Raw genomic sequence first — 13,919 nt, 5'->3', positions numbered from 1 at the left:
ATGACTGGACAACCAACAATATTAGACCAGGATTGCTGGCCGCGAAGACACGGCTACTACCAGCGTTTTGGCGCGGAGATATTAGTCGACATGAACGTCCTGCTCGTGACTGTCGACTGTGACCGCTCCTTCTCCAGCTTGCTGAGCCCTATCCTATCGGTCATCGGTGTTGCAGCAATGATATTGTCGAACTCGTCATCTTCCTCGCCGTTGTCGGAATCGGGCTCGGCATCCGAGTCAACCTTCATCTTCCCTGTCGGTTGTTGCGGTCTTGATATCGTCTCGGGGCGCTTCTTCTGGTCTGAATTCTCAGGGTTGGCAAAAGGTCTTGACGCCAGGACTTTCCTCCGGATCTCTTCCATGGCCGCATCTTCTTCTTCGCTGTCGTCTGAGATGTCAAATGGGTCTTTTTCCTCGCTTGCTTCCTTTGGTGTAGGGTCTGGCTTCTTGCCAAGGTAAATGCCATCCACACTGTTGTCGTCATCTTCACCGTCCTCTTCGTCCTCGCCACTCCCCTCCTCATCTGAGTCCTCCTCCCCCTCGTCTGAATCTTGGATGACCCGCCGGTTCACATTGCCGCTCTTCCACATGTCATCATCGGAGCCTTCTTCTCGATTGTCGGCATACTCCTTCTCAAGCCGCGCCATCCACTCCTCCTCGGTCCTCTTGACAGCCTTCTCATCCTCACATTCAGAATACTTCTTCAGCAGCGACGCATTGATCTTCAAGAAGGCCTCCCCGTACGAGAAGGGCTCCAGCACCTGAGTCGCCCAGTCTAGGTGGCCGCAGATGGCAAAGGCAGCGGCAAGTGCCTCAGCACAGTTCAGCCTCCACGGCTTGCCGTAGTTGACGGTGTTGGCGGCGACCAGGTACGGCAGCAGCCTCTCGCACTTGCCGCCGACCTTGCTCCACTGAACCTCCTTGGTCCTGGCCCAGGAGCACTCGACGACGGCGGCGCCGTAGGTCTCGAGCAGCTCCCTGTCGGCGGGCGACACGACGTGCTTGCCGTTGGGGGTGATGATGACGCCGTTGTGGCGCTGGCCGAGGTGGAGGCCGCGCATGAGCCCGACCTTCATGAGGCGCTTCCCGCTGCAGCGCTTGGGGTCGCAGTGGCCCAGGTCCCAGCAGGCGGCCTTGAAGGGCGGGCGCGGTCGGCCAGATGACGAGGAGGCGGCGCCGGTGGAGGGGTCATCGTCTTGCTCGTTGTGCTGCGCGTTGCCGCCGCCGCGTTTTGGGTGAACGGTGAAGGTCTTTTTGCTTCGGGGGTCTTTCTTGTGGCGGACCATGGTGACTATGGCGAGAGTATGTACGGTGCGTTGTGTTGCCTGGTTTTTTTTCTTCGTTACTATTCTGGGCGAGGTCTCACGTCGGAGTTGCATCCAGAAACGACGGCAACTTTTTGGAGGGGCAATTGCACGGCGCAGGGTTATTTGGGTTAGTCAGGCCCAAAGCTAGCTAGTAGTGTACCTATGTACATTGACGTCTACACTGCATGTTCAATTGTCTCGCAGAGGTAGATTAGATATAGCTCCAACTCAGAATTCCACCAGCCTACATCACGTCTCTGATTTCGAATTGTCGATCTAGCCATGCTACTACTAATCGATACTACCTCACGTACTGCCGACTTCCAAAGTTCTAAGCCATAATGAGGGGCAGGATGAAGGGGATGGATCATCGTGAAGTCTATTTCCACTCTAGTAATATCGTCCGACAATCCGGGGAAAGCTCCAAATTGTTGGGACGAGTTCCGTCGCCACTCCCTGGACGACACCTTCATAACCCCTCCAACTCCTCATCCTCCTCCCCCCATTCGATTCGAAATCAATGCCGTCCAAGTCAAGTCCACACAAACACACGCATTCACACATTCACATCCTGACACCCACATAACACAAAGCTTTCGTTGTGCAATGCTTTCGTATATCTACGGCCGCCTGGTGGGCGCGTCGGCGCACCAGGCCATCCCCATCGAGCCCGTTGAGGTGCACCGAATAGAGACAGCCCCAGAGAAACGCCCCCGAACGCTCAAGCACCTGCTCCGCGCAAACCACACCAACAATGCAATCCTCTACAACTCATTACGGTTCCACAACCACCTGCCACACATCCTTGGCTCCGCGTACCTCCTTGGCGCCTCTCCCGACCAGCTGCACAACATCTACGACGTCGAGTCCAAGGAGCTCGAGCCCTGGTCCGACAGCCCGGCTGAAATAGTCCAGGATGACTGGCGTGACTTTCTCGGCGACAGGCATTACCAGAGGGCTTACATCGACTTCTTCGAGGACCAGCTGGTCGGCAGGCGCCTGGGCACCCAGTCGTGGGACTGGACCAAGGTCGTCAACGACTACGTGTGGGGGGCCCTGGACGGCGGCCCGCCGCTGGGCAACAACCTTGTGGCAGGCCTGGGCCATCCCTTGATACATCTGGGCTACGCCTACGAGCTGGACAATAAGGAACTCGCCATAGAGGCGCTGGCCATGGCGGCTACGCAGTACGATTTCATGCACAAGTACATCGACGACCCAAAATACACCCGGCCACCGCCAAAGGGGGGCTTTATCTCGACGTCGCCCATCGAGATCCTCGAGAAGGTCAGGGGCGACAAGAGGTTCGACGGGCTGTTCGACAAGGGCCAGGGCTTTGACAACATCGAGGTCCTTTTTGACAAGCACGAGGACCTGGTGCTTGAGTACTGGAACGCGTGGGATGTGGGCAGCGATCCGCTCAAGCGTTTCAAGGAGAGCCAGGAGGCTGCCACGGCGCTACTGGTGGCGACAGTGCCGCCGGGGGCACATTCATACAACTTCCTGGTGGTGCACCTACTCACGACCAGCCACGCCGTGCGCATCCTGCTGCCGCTGATCCCAGCCAGGTTCCATATCCCACTGGTGCGGCAGTGGTGGCTGTTCACGGTGTCGACGTACATCGCGGAGCTGAGGCCCAAGATCGACCCGGACTACGTGCCCTGGCCGGAGGGATCCTCGCAAAAGGGCTGGGCTTACGTTGAGGACAAGGCCCTCAACGGACAGTATGCCACAGATGCTCACTTCGTCAAGGCGGTAAGAGCGATGAAGGAGGCGGCAAGGACCTGGGGGGATGTTCACGAGCGGTATCTGGCCTCGGCTGTGCGGTTTGTGGATGACTTCCGGGGCTGGACGTTCTCATGATATGGCTGCAGTGCGACTGTTGTATCAGATTGTTGTTGACCGTAACCCTCAAGGGTTGATTCGCATTGCCGCAGTGCAGCGTGACTTGCATGGTAAAAGCGCAAGGAGCGAGCTGGCCAAATGTCCATGGCTGAATGAAGGCTTAGTCCGGGAGCCAGAGCACTCGTCCGGTTGCTCGTCCGAGACTTGTCAACGGCGGCGGCATCAACGGAAGTTCCGAACCAAGCTCGTGTCCCGGAGATTGCTGCACAATGCTTGATCCGCTGGCGTGTACGGAGACTACTTCAGAATACTCTGCATGCACACACAAGCTCCAAGCCTGGCTCGCACGTGTCAGGGATGAAGCAGCAGAACGGACGATGTTGGGATGAACCTGCGCGGAATGATTGCCCATGTCGGCTATTTTTCTACTGCATGGCCAAAATAGTAGAATTTACAATAGCTGACTGTGGTCCCGAGGCATCGGGATCTACAGCGGTACTTGCCCCCTTGCCCCTAGATCGGCCCCTATATCAGGGGAGTATCCTTGGCAGAACATGTAATTTACAGCACCTCCACCTGAGACCAGACACCGTTATGTATTCTACTTGCATTAGTCTGCAAATTCGATCTGCTGGTGCAAGCGCCTCGACTGTTCAACCGGCCGACTTGACAACCTGACTGGCAAAGCAGCTGGGGCACAGCATGGTGCCTCCTTCCAAGGTCTTGCCCTTGCTGGGCGTCTCTTTCCAAACAATCTCCCTGCCGCCGCCGACGCTGCCGCCAAGGTACAACAGTACAGTACATTAGTAGACTATGTACTGCGGCCAGGCCACCACGCAATGGAAGGGGAACGCAATGCAATGCGCCACCACCTCGCCGCCAACTCAGCCTTATTTCCCGAGTTCCTGCTTCAGCTGACTGTGTCGCATCACCATCACCATCACCAACTCCCACTCCCACTCCCACCTCCCGTTTCCCCTGGGTCATGGCCGAGAATGTGTCCCGGCCTGTCTCCCTCTCCAGCACAGCAGACACAACCAAGACGGACAACCCATCCATCTCCACTGCACTGCATGCAGTCTTGCCCAGGGAGCCTACTTGAATCAGTGTCTCCATCCCGGCGGCCAAGCTTGACCACTCGACGCTGCCAGCGCTGTTGTTGTATTGAAGGATCCACGGTGGGGAGGTGATCATCAGCTGGTTCCATCACCTTGTTCCTTAATAAACAGTCGGGTCCCTTGTCGTCGTCTTCGATTGTCGCTTTGGCTTGCCTGGTCAAAGTCTAGCCTCTTGACGTTCCCCGCGGATCCGATCGACAACGAGAGCTACAACGACCTCGACCTCGACCTCGACCTCGCCCGCGACGCCGCAAGCCAACGAAAACTAGCCCCTGCCCAGTTGTGATCTATCAATCCATTCTGCGCACAGGACTTCTATACTATACTACTCTAACCTTGTTCCTTATTGTACTATACTGGATCTTAGAACGGGTCGGCGCATCAACATCCGCCAACATGGGTCTACGAGACATCTTGAAGAAGAAGGACAAGATCGATGATAGTAACGAAAATAAGAAAGAAGATACTACGAGAAATCTCCAGGCCCCAGAGTTCACCTTCATCCGCTCCGATACACACTCGCACGAGGTGATACAACCACCAAGCGACCCCAACAGCCAGAATGCAAGCCGCGAGAATGTGAACTTTCTCAGCGCAAGTGATGCTCAGAATTCCGCAGGCTCAGCTGGAGAAGGAACAGGAGTCTCACGGCCGCGTCGCGTCTCTGACGTCTTCAAGCCTCGCTCGAGAGGCTCGTCGGTGTCTGTTCCTAGTAGGGCCAGCAGCTTGTCAGTTTCCGACAAGGGCGGACCCAGCCGTCGAATCTCGCAGCGTCTACACCTGAAGCGCGCCCCTGCTAGTTCCGAGAACGTGCCTGAAAACCTGCCGGAAATCGTCGTCGCTGGAGGCGAGGAGGAGGCCGAGAAGCAGTGGGAGAAGCGTGCGACGATCCTCGCCAAAACAGCCAACGAGAATGAGCTGCAACGGGGCCGCCCAGCCAGCCCCACCACGGACCCCTACATCTCTGCTGGCATATCGGGCGGGCTGGGGAGCATGCGGATCAGCAACGAAAGGAGGGTCAGCGATGGCGTGGCGAGCTCGCCAGCCATCGACGCCGACATCCAGGAGGCCATACGACTGCACGAGGAGGGCAAGTTGGAGAAGAGCACCAAGTTGTTTGGTGTTTTGGCCGATCCGGAAGGGGCAAATAACCCGCTCAGCCAGGTGCTTTATGGTCTCGCATTAAGGTAAGTGATTCATTCTTTGTACCGCGAGAGTCGGTTTCTGGCGGCCGTGATCGCCAGGCCACACCCGCACGCACAACGCAGCAGGCACCTCGCAGTATTTTCGTCTCACACCCTTTGCCGGCCTCTTACCGAAGCCACACTGACTCTCTCAGGCACGGATGGGGCTGCGAACCTGTCCCTGAAAAGGCAGTGTTCTACCTGTCTGCGGCAGCGAAGAACGCCGCCGATGTCGAGAGCCTGGCTCTGCAGGCCGGCCTCAAGAAGGGCGGTGCGGCCAAAGGAGAACTGGTTCTGGCGATCTTCGAGCTGGCCAACTGCTTCCGTCAAGGCTGGGGCATCGACAAGGATCCGATTGCAGCTAAGCAGGTATGTGGTCTCTTTGTTTATCAGGCGCTGAGAGGATTCTGTACTTGAGCTGGGCCTCTTGAGCTGGGATGGATGTGGCTTTTGTGCCTGAGCTGAACATACCAACGCGATCGGACCATTTAGCGCGAAGGAGACGGGCGTCTACAACAGCCATGACTGACATTGTCTTGTTTGGCAGTACTACGAAACAGCTGCGAACCTCGGGGACACAGGTTTGTCAAAGCCAATTTTACCGACCTGGTCGGTGATGCGGTACGGGCACATGAAGCTGATAGGTCGCCCTGAACAGACGCTATGAACGAGGTAGCATGGTGCTATTTGGAGGGCTTTGGCTGCAAAAAGGACAAGGTAAGCTTTCCAGTTTGTAATTCTTCGTGGCCCTCGATTCACGAGCCACGGACTGTAAAATGGCAAATCCTTTGGGAAGTGATGGAGGGCTTGAGCCTCATGACTGCGGCTGACGCAACTCGTGCGTCTTGCTGCACGTTGTGCCGGATCTCAATCCAACTCGCTGGATCTCCTTGGGCATCAACAGGGCGGACGTGTTTGGGAGCAAGCCAAGCCCTTATCGCAAGGCTCATCCGTTCCCCATGCGCAGCTGCAGGATGACGGATGCACGCAAAGTCTCACGAGGCTGACGATACCCATGTCACAGTATTCGGCGGCCAAGTACTACCGTTTGGCCGAGAAAAATGGGAACAAAACGCTGGGAAATTCTTGGTAAGCCATTAGACTCCTTTTTGTTACGGCCTCGCCTTGCCCCGTGTGCATGCGCTTCGCAGCTCGCACAAAGACGCCCAACATGCAAAAGTCCACACCTTATTCAGTCGCCTCGCCTGATTTCAGACTTGGGTGGGTGCTAGTCCGCACGCGGAAGGCCCTTCGACTAGGGACTACATGGTGCCCGTTGCAGGTGACAGGCCGGCACAGCCCTTGACAGGCTACGGGTTCTTGACTGGTCCAAATCGGAGGGCCTAGGCGCCCTCGGCCGTCTGATCCTTCATCTGGCCTCATTCGGGCCTCACTGGCCATGGTGTCACCGAAGCCGTACGCGTGAAGAGGTTGAATCGTACATGCTCTGACGCGGCCCAGTCGGCTTTTCCCTTCTCGTTCCCCGCGACGGTGTTCAGCTCATTGTCTTCCGGCATAGTGTCTTTCAACTCTCGCTTCGCAGTCCAAGTGGACGCCACATTAAATTGCTGGCTGAAGTCTATTCCCCTGCTTGCTTGACGCTGGGCTTCACAGCCTGTCCAGGCCCAACCGTGTATGCTAACAGGGTCGCGCAGGATTTGGAAGGACAAGTACAACCCCGAGAACAGGAAGGGCAAGAAGTAGAAGTACAGTCGACTCTACAACTCCGCGGCCCCTGATCGAGGCGGGGCTGGAATCTTGAGAATATCCCTCAGTGGCACCAGTCTCCCGTGCCACCGTACAACACGGGAGCGCCGGGACGCTGCACGGCGGAGATCAGAGAGGAGCAGAGTGTACGAGGCTAGCCTGTGTTTTGGGCAACAAGGCCCGGAGGGAGCCGGGCTTCGCGTTCGAGAACTCCAGCGTTCCCCGGCATCAAGATTGCGACCATGCCGGGGGCCGCCTTTCACGAAGTACTGGCCCTTTTCATTCGTGCCCACGGTCATGCAGTGGCACGATGAAGGCCCAAAGGCTTCATGCCCACCAGTTTCGCGGGTCGGTGGAGGAATTGCAGGTGTGCCTTGGAGACATGCAACGTAACTAAGCTACTGCAGACCGTGGCCGCGGGGAATGCGGGTACGGCTTACTGGTTCTTGAAGTTGGAGCTCCGGGGCTGATGCTCCTCAAGGGGCCTGCGCCCGCATGGTCTGGAGCGGCCCAGCTTCATGGGGTGGACTGATGAGATTGGGTATAATTCAGGTATATATTTACTGGCCCATAACGAGCCAGGGCTGTTGGAAAAAGTGCACAAGTCAAGGCATTCTGAGACTCGTTACGGTCATTGTGACCAGTGTCCTTGCAACATCCGAGAGAAGAAACTCCTGCCTGTGCCCCCAGTACGCGGTTGGCCTGTTCAACCCAGTGATCTTCCAATGGGATACGGAATCCACAACAACCACCGGAGCGATTGTCACGCCTTTGCTCCTCCTCGCCCATATACGGACGCCGTCCTGCCTGCATGGTCAGCAGCGAGGCAGGGCAGGTGAACAAAAACGCTCCGAGGAGGCGTTGATCGGCGTCCAACCAGTGCCGAGTCAGCCCCGGCACGGCACGGCGGGCAACACTTCTGACATGTTTGGACACACACACACAAATACATGCACACTGGCTATACGCTGCTGCTGCGTCATCCTCCAGCCTGCGCGCTTAAAGATGACGGACCCGGCGCCGCGGCGCCATCTGTGGGACGACCCCCGGCTGATTCGCAGCTCTCGCGGGTCAGCTGATGGGAGGAGCCCAGGATTTATAGATAGATAACTCTCTGATTCACATCACGAAGGAATACACGAATGTCTAGAGCCGAATGATCCTGTAGGCTGCTGATTACGGTCTGCTGCTGTTGATTGATGCCTTGCTAGCTCCTCTGGTGGTGATTCCCGGGCCCGGGGGGTGGGGGTTTTTGGTTGACACGGCAGTGTTCGATCATTCGATGCTATGTTTTACGGCGGCCCCTTCCAGGTCGAATACACTGCAAGTGGGTTCGGTCATATGAGTGTCACCATGAAGCAATCTCGGGAAGCATGGTGTAACTTCATTTTGAGAACGTCGAGTTGTTCTTCTATGTGTACATTGTAAATATCTCTCGCGTTGTCTTGCAGGAGCTACTACTCCAACCACATCACCGGGGGATCAAGGCGAGGCCAGATCGAGATCCGGACCTTGTCAAAAGAAAGGCGGTTCCTTTATGCCTAGCGAGCGATCTATCTTGGGCTACTCGCAATCCTGACGTGCTTTCCGACGTAGCCTCACAGCGTCTCCTGACTGAGCCATTCGTCAGGAACAAACCTCTCCCCCACCCCCCCCCCCCCTTCTGGGCAAATCAGTTGCATCGCAGCACGCTCATCTGACAAGACAGCTGATGCCCAATCCCCCCCCCCCAAAATCCCAACTCGATCGATCGCCGGTTCGCTCAAAACAGGCCAGGGAAAAGGAGGAATCCACTTTTGGGCGCGGCCATACGCAGGAGGGAGAAAGAAAGAAAAGGAACGAGTTGCGTAGTATTATCTCCCTGGTCATCCGTACCCGCAGAACCCAACCCATGTAGTCCGAGCGTATGACAGGCCCGCGCCGCCCTCCCGATGCAACGTGAAACCTTCCCACCCTCTTTTCCCTTTGGCACACAGCGAAGGTTGGGGCCGGGTAAGACATGACCAATGGGCTTTCATTCTTTGCTTTCGTGTTCTTCTCGTTTTCGCAAGTGTGTACCCCCAGCGTACCAACGTACCGTACTCGCAGTAGCGTGGTGAATGGGGGCTAAACCAGAACCAAGAACATCCCCCAACCCATGATCTGCCCCCCCCCCCCCAGCGCGCCTCGTGCGCCAACGGGCAGACGGGGCCAATGACGGCCAGGTTCGGCGGGCAGTGGTGACTTGACCGAGACATGGCCCATTTTGGGCTTTGTTTAAGCTGCGACATGAACGTCATGAAAAACGTGGGCTTGAAGGCGAGACACGTTTGCGGCGAATAGCATGGTGTCTTGTTTCCTCTTTGGGTCGCTCGGGTGCGAATCTTGACACGTCCCCGAGGAAAAATGTCGAACCTGCTTCAAATCAGCTGGTGAATGCACATGTCACGGCGAACACGGCGAACAGAGCGGAGAGCAGCATGTCAACACATGTTGGGGAGGGGACTCGGTGTGTCATATTAGCTCGGGAGCTCTAGCTACAAGAGTCTGTCATCGTCGAAACATGCGTTCGTCCCAGAGCACATGTCCGACTCCAAATTACCATCCAGCACAACGTCTATAGTCATGAGGACTGCAGCAGATCCTCCACCGCGTCAACGCCGCCCCAAGAGAGCCCCTCATTTGTTTGCCTGTCGGGCCTGAGTTCACGAGCTGTGTTCGACTCGTTACGTCTCATCCCGCATCCCGTCACCCACCCACCCATCCCATCCAATTCAATTCCATCGTCCCTTTTCCGTTCATCATCCTCTCCCGAACAACCAGCCACGCCCCCCGCAACCGCTCAAGAGGAAACAAGCTAGGAAATTGGTCGACAAATGAGATGCTTGATCGCAGAGAATGACTGTGTGCGTCGTCGTGAGACGGTTGCATATTTTTTGTGTGTCGAGGACACCTTGTCGGGACCCGATCTCGCTCTCCTGTAGTGTCAGGAAGTGTGAAACATGAAAAGAAACTTCCTGGGCGGGTTGATATTCCCCTCTCGCTAGAGGGTGATACTGATGACTGATGCAGTCCAAGCAGAGCAACCAAATGATGCCCTTCTCAATCTGGGGTCTTTGCCATGGAGATCCGAATTCGTCTTCTCGAGGCTCTGTACTGTCGATGCCGAGGTCCTAAACAGACAATTGGCCGTCCCATATCCCAAACCAGCCCATGCAACTGTTGAAAAGTTCGGCGCGCTGCCATAACCAAGATAAGAACCCCCAAGACCAACCACCCAATGATACCCATTCCCAATACGTGAGGAGATAAAACAATACAACCAAAATCAAACAAGATCGAAGCAAAGGGGTTGGGATGAGGGGACAGTGGAAATTCAAACGCTCGCTCGCCTGCTGTAAATCAATCGCTAAAAACAGGAAAATGTAAAAATCCAAGATAAATGAGACAATGAAATCGCTGACAAGTAACGAGAAATCGAGTGTGGAGCAAAGAAAAACAGAGAGAGAGAAAAAAAGGACACAATGACAATCTTTGGGTGTGCGTGAGCACAAAAGTATGTAGTCGCTGCGCGGGAGCGCGTCGAAGAAGTGTATGTGTGCGGCGATAGCTTCAATACAGGCTTGCAATGCTGACTGGTTCGAGATAAATCAAGCAGATGTAGCGGAGATGAATCTGGGTCTATGATCGTGATAATTCGTTGGTGCTTCAACCCACAGGTAAATCGTCGGCGTGTGAAGGCGTCGTTATTTCATCAATCATGCTGTGGCAATTTTTCCATGGCTGTTGTCCGTACCGCCGCACTCGGCCACCATTTTCGCAAATGATCGAACCACGTCACCGGGGATCTGGTCCCACAAAAGCGACCTCGTGTACACCTCGGCCTTGCTGTCGGTCCTCATGGAGGCAAGAGCCTGAGCCAAATTCTTCCTGCCCTGGCTGGTAGACTTTTCTGTGGGCGCGTTCTGGAGGAAGTCATGCGAGTTCACACCTTCATACTGCGCGGGAGTCAGGCCAAAGAGTTGCTCGTTTTGCTGCTCTTGGGTCGGCTGCGTGAGGCTGTCAGACAGGTCCCCAAGCATCGACGGAGCCACACCGTCCAAGCCATTGCCAAGAACGGGCATCGACGCTGTTGGTGCCGAAGCCCATGATGTGCCAGTAGGCTGGGCCATGGACTCCAGACCGCCAGAAGCAGTTTGCGCCACTCCAGCGTCCTTGAGGACATTCTCGAGGATGGAAGCCGAAGCAGCCCTGACGTCTTCAGAGACGCGGGGGACGTTGGACTGGCGGTTGGAGAGGACGAAGGCGCCCACGAGGAACAGCATGAAGAGTAGGCCACCTTGGGTCGCGGGCTTCTCGACATCGGATGCGACGTTGACCTCGGATTTCTTGGCGGGCACAATCTGCATCTCCTGCTTCACCTCGGGCTGCTCCATGGGGAAGTCGGCACCGAACAGACCCATGCCATCCCAAGGACCATCCATAGTCATTCCCTCCATATCGCCGAAGGCTGCACCCGTGAAGGCTTGGTTTGCGATGCCATTGGCCTGAGACATGGCTTGGTTCTCCAACGCCTGGACGTGGTTGCTGAGAACGCTAACCTTCTTGCGCAGCTCACCAGTCTCGATGGTGTGAGTACGAACCATCTCCTCCTTCTCGAACTTGAGTTGTTCGATGAGCTGGACGTCTTGCTGCTTCTCGCGCATCATCTGTTCCATCTGCAGCCGCATCTGCTCCATGTCTGCTTCCAAATCGCCGATGATTGAGGTGAATTGCTTCTTCTCATCCTCGAGCCGCTCGGTGTGCATCTTCTTTCTCTGTCTCGAGTCAAGGCTGAGAGACAAATGTCAGTGAAATCTGCTAGTAGTAAGGGGGAAAGGAAAACAACTCACGCTGCCTGCCGGTTGCGCAGCAGCCTCTTTTGCTGCTTCAACTCCTTGATCTCGGTCTCATCGGTCGACTGAGCAATCAGGGTGTCGATGTTGTTGAGCGTGCGCTCGGCTGGAATGTCAAAACGAGCATTCTTCTTGCGGATGCCGTCTCCTCTCCTTAGCTCGTTGTGCGACCTGATAGTAGCGCCGTCATTCTTTGGGTCCTTGAGACCAGTCATCCAACCGTCCTTCGAGCCAGACTGCTGCATAGGATGGCCGCTGACAGGAGGAAACATTGGAACCTGGTTCCCCGGGTTGCTAAAGGGCGTCTGGCCTTGCATTTGAGGCCGCTGAAAGGGAATACCGGCGTTGGTGTTGGTGTTGTTGTTGTGGTTGTTATCATAGTCGGTGGGAAGGCCATCAAACTGCGCCATAGGGGTGCAGGAACCAGAGTTGCTCATGGACCAGGGGTTAGTTGGTTGAGAAACGAAGGTCTGAGGCTGAGGCTGCTGGAATTGATGTTGGTCCATACGGTAGAAGGGGTTGTTGCTGTTGAGATGCTGAGGTTGTGGTTGAGGCTGGTGCGCGTGCTGAGATTGTTGGTGTTCCATCTGGTTGTCCATGAAGGGGTTGTTGGACATCTGGGATGGGTTTGACTCCATGTCCACAGCGGCCCATGGCTCATTTTTGGGAGAGAAGAGCGTGGTCGAAACAGCAAAGGATTCTCTCCTGCTGTCGGCCATATTCGGTGACATCTCAAGCCCGGAGTCCATGGCGTTCTGGTCGAGGATGCTGTCGTCTAATATGCAATCCTCCTCGTCGAAGTATTTTTGTTGTGCGTGTGCGGTGTCTACCGTCAAACCAGATTGCCGGTAGTAATTTTGCATCTGCAATGTCGAGACCATGGTGGTCTCTTGAGGCTTGGAATCAAGGGACTACTAAGCCTCAACAGGAGTATCGGTATCAACCTCGGTGGCGACCTTGGGTTGTACCGAGAACAGAGGCGTGATGTCTGTGGTGATAAACTCGTGTTAGTCTTGAGAGGGCTGGATGGCTGTGTTAGGTGAGATGAGATGATGAAATAGATAGAAAGAGAGAGAGCGGTGAGAAATGAAGAATGTTGATGAGGTTCTCATGAAAGGTTTTATTTTTGGAAATGCCCGGGGACTCGCGCCGTGGGTGGAGTGTTCAGGCTGTGGGCTTGCTGCTCTTCTCTCCCCGGGCGGCAAAGCGGGTAGGGAGGATGTGGGATTTTTCTTTTCGAAATTTCCCGGGAGGAGCGCCAGACCTTTCTGGAAATGTTTGTGTGATGGGGTCCGTTGAAATGCTCGCCAAGCGGTGGATAGCACTTCTCAGGATTTCTCGGACACACACAGCATATACGCAGGTAATTGTGGAACAGAAGAAGGGAATATGAGAAGGAGGGGGGTTGTCCAAGAATCTGGGGGAAAAGGACAGGTGAGGGGGGGAGGGGAGGGGGGTAAGCAGGAGGACAGAGCCGTCAAGCAGAGTGAGTGGTTGATCGCATGGGGTGGAGAAGCCGGGTGGCCAAAAGGACCACAATTGGGACCACACAACAATAGAGCCCGCACTCAGCTCAGCAATGCTGAATATACAGACAGGTCCGGGGCATCGGCACACAGGCAGACTCTGCTCAGACAGGAAAATTCTGTGAGGGAGACGGAGTAAGGGCCGCGGATATCTCTATCTAGGAGTTCTCCGAGCAGAAAGACAAACAGGCAGTGTGCGCGTGAGTGATGGCGTGCGGGAGAGAACAGAAGCAAAGTTGCAGCACTGACCACGCTCGATCTATATTGTCAAGGGTGATTGATCGTCTGATCGTTCCCCTCGGTCCGGCGTCCGCGACTGGTGATGGCCGTATTGGCGCAGAGAGGAAGCGAGAGAAGA

At 55.7% G+C, this 13,919-nt stretch overlaps 5 protein-coding genes across 5 annotated transcripts; 3 read left to right on the top strand and 2 right to left on the bottom strand.

The window, feature by feature from the left end:
• Positions 1 to 56: 56 nt before the first annotated feature.
• J7T55_010757 (uncharacterized protein) lies at positions 57 to 1,286 on the bottom strand (the record flags this gene model as incomplete). The annotated part of the gene is made up of 1 exon (XM_053130859.1): positions 57 to 1,286. The coding sequence occupies one exon, from the start codon at positions 1,284 to 1,286 to the stop codon at positions 57 to 59; it is 1,230 nt and encodes a 409-aa protein (XP_052991038.1).
• Positions 1,287 to 1,913: 627 nt separating this feature from the next.
• On the top strand, positions 1,914 to 3,170 carry J7T55_010756 (uncharacterized protein; the record flags this gene model as incomplete). Its single annotated transcript, XM_053130858.1, has 1 exon — positions 1,914 to 3,170. The coding sequence occupies one exon, from the start codon at positions 1,914 to 1,916 to the stop codon at positions 3,168 to 3,170; it is 1,257 nt and encodes a 418-aa protein (XP_052991037.1).
• A 967-nt stretch (positions 3,171 to 4,137) lies between these two features.
• On the top strand, positions 4,138 to 4,556 carry J7T55_010755 (uncharacterized protein; the record flags this gene model as incomplete). Its single annotated transcript, XM_053130857.1, has 2 exons — positions 4,138 to 4,230; positions 4,434 to 4,556. The coding sequence occupies 2 exons, from the start codon at positions 4,138 to 4,140 to the stop codon at positions 4,554 to 4,556; spliced, it is 216 nt and encodes a 71-aa protein (XP_052991036.1).
• Positions 4,557 to 4,666: 110 nt separating this feature from the next.
• J7T55_010754 (uncharacterized protein) lies at positions 4,667 to 7,158 on the top strand (the record flags this gene model as incomplete). Its single annotated transcript, XM_053130856.1, has 6 exons — positions 4,667 to 5,457; positions 5,610 to 5,823; positions 6,002 to 6,035; positions 6,113 to 6,171; positions 6,479 to 6,543; positions 7,110 to 7,158. 6 exons carry the CDS (start codon positions 4,667 to 4,669, stop codon positions 7,156 to 7,158), a joined length of 1,212 nt encoding a protein of 403 aa, XP_052991035.1.
• Positions 7,159 to 10,898: 3,740 nt separating this feature from the next.
• J7T55_010753 (bzip transcription factor) lies at positions 10,899 to 12,916 on the bottom strand (the record flags this gene model as incomplete). Its single annotated transcript, XM_053130855.1, has 2 exons — positions 10,899 to 11,973; positions 12,033 to 12,916. 2 exons carry the CDS (start codon positions 12,914 to 12,916, stop codon positions 10,899 to 10,901), a joined length of 1,959 nt encoding a protein of 652 aa, XP_052991034.1.
• Positions 12,917 to 13,919: the final 1,003 nt, after the last annotated feature.

Source organism: Diaporthe amygdali, assembly GCF_026229845.1.
Source record: "Diaporthe amygdali strain CAA958 chromosome Unknown NODE_24_length_778219_cov_64_757418, whole genome shotgun sequence".
NCBI lineage: Eukaryota > Fungi > Ascomycota > Sordariomycetes > Diaporthales > Diaporthaceae > Diaporthe > Diaporthe amygdali.
This window is presented reverse-complemented; position numbering and strand designations above follow the sequence as displayed.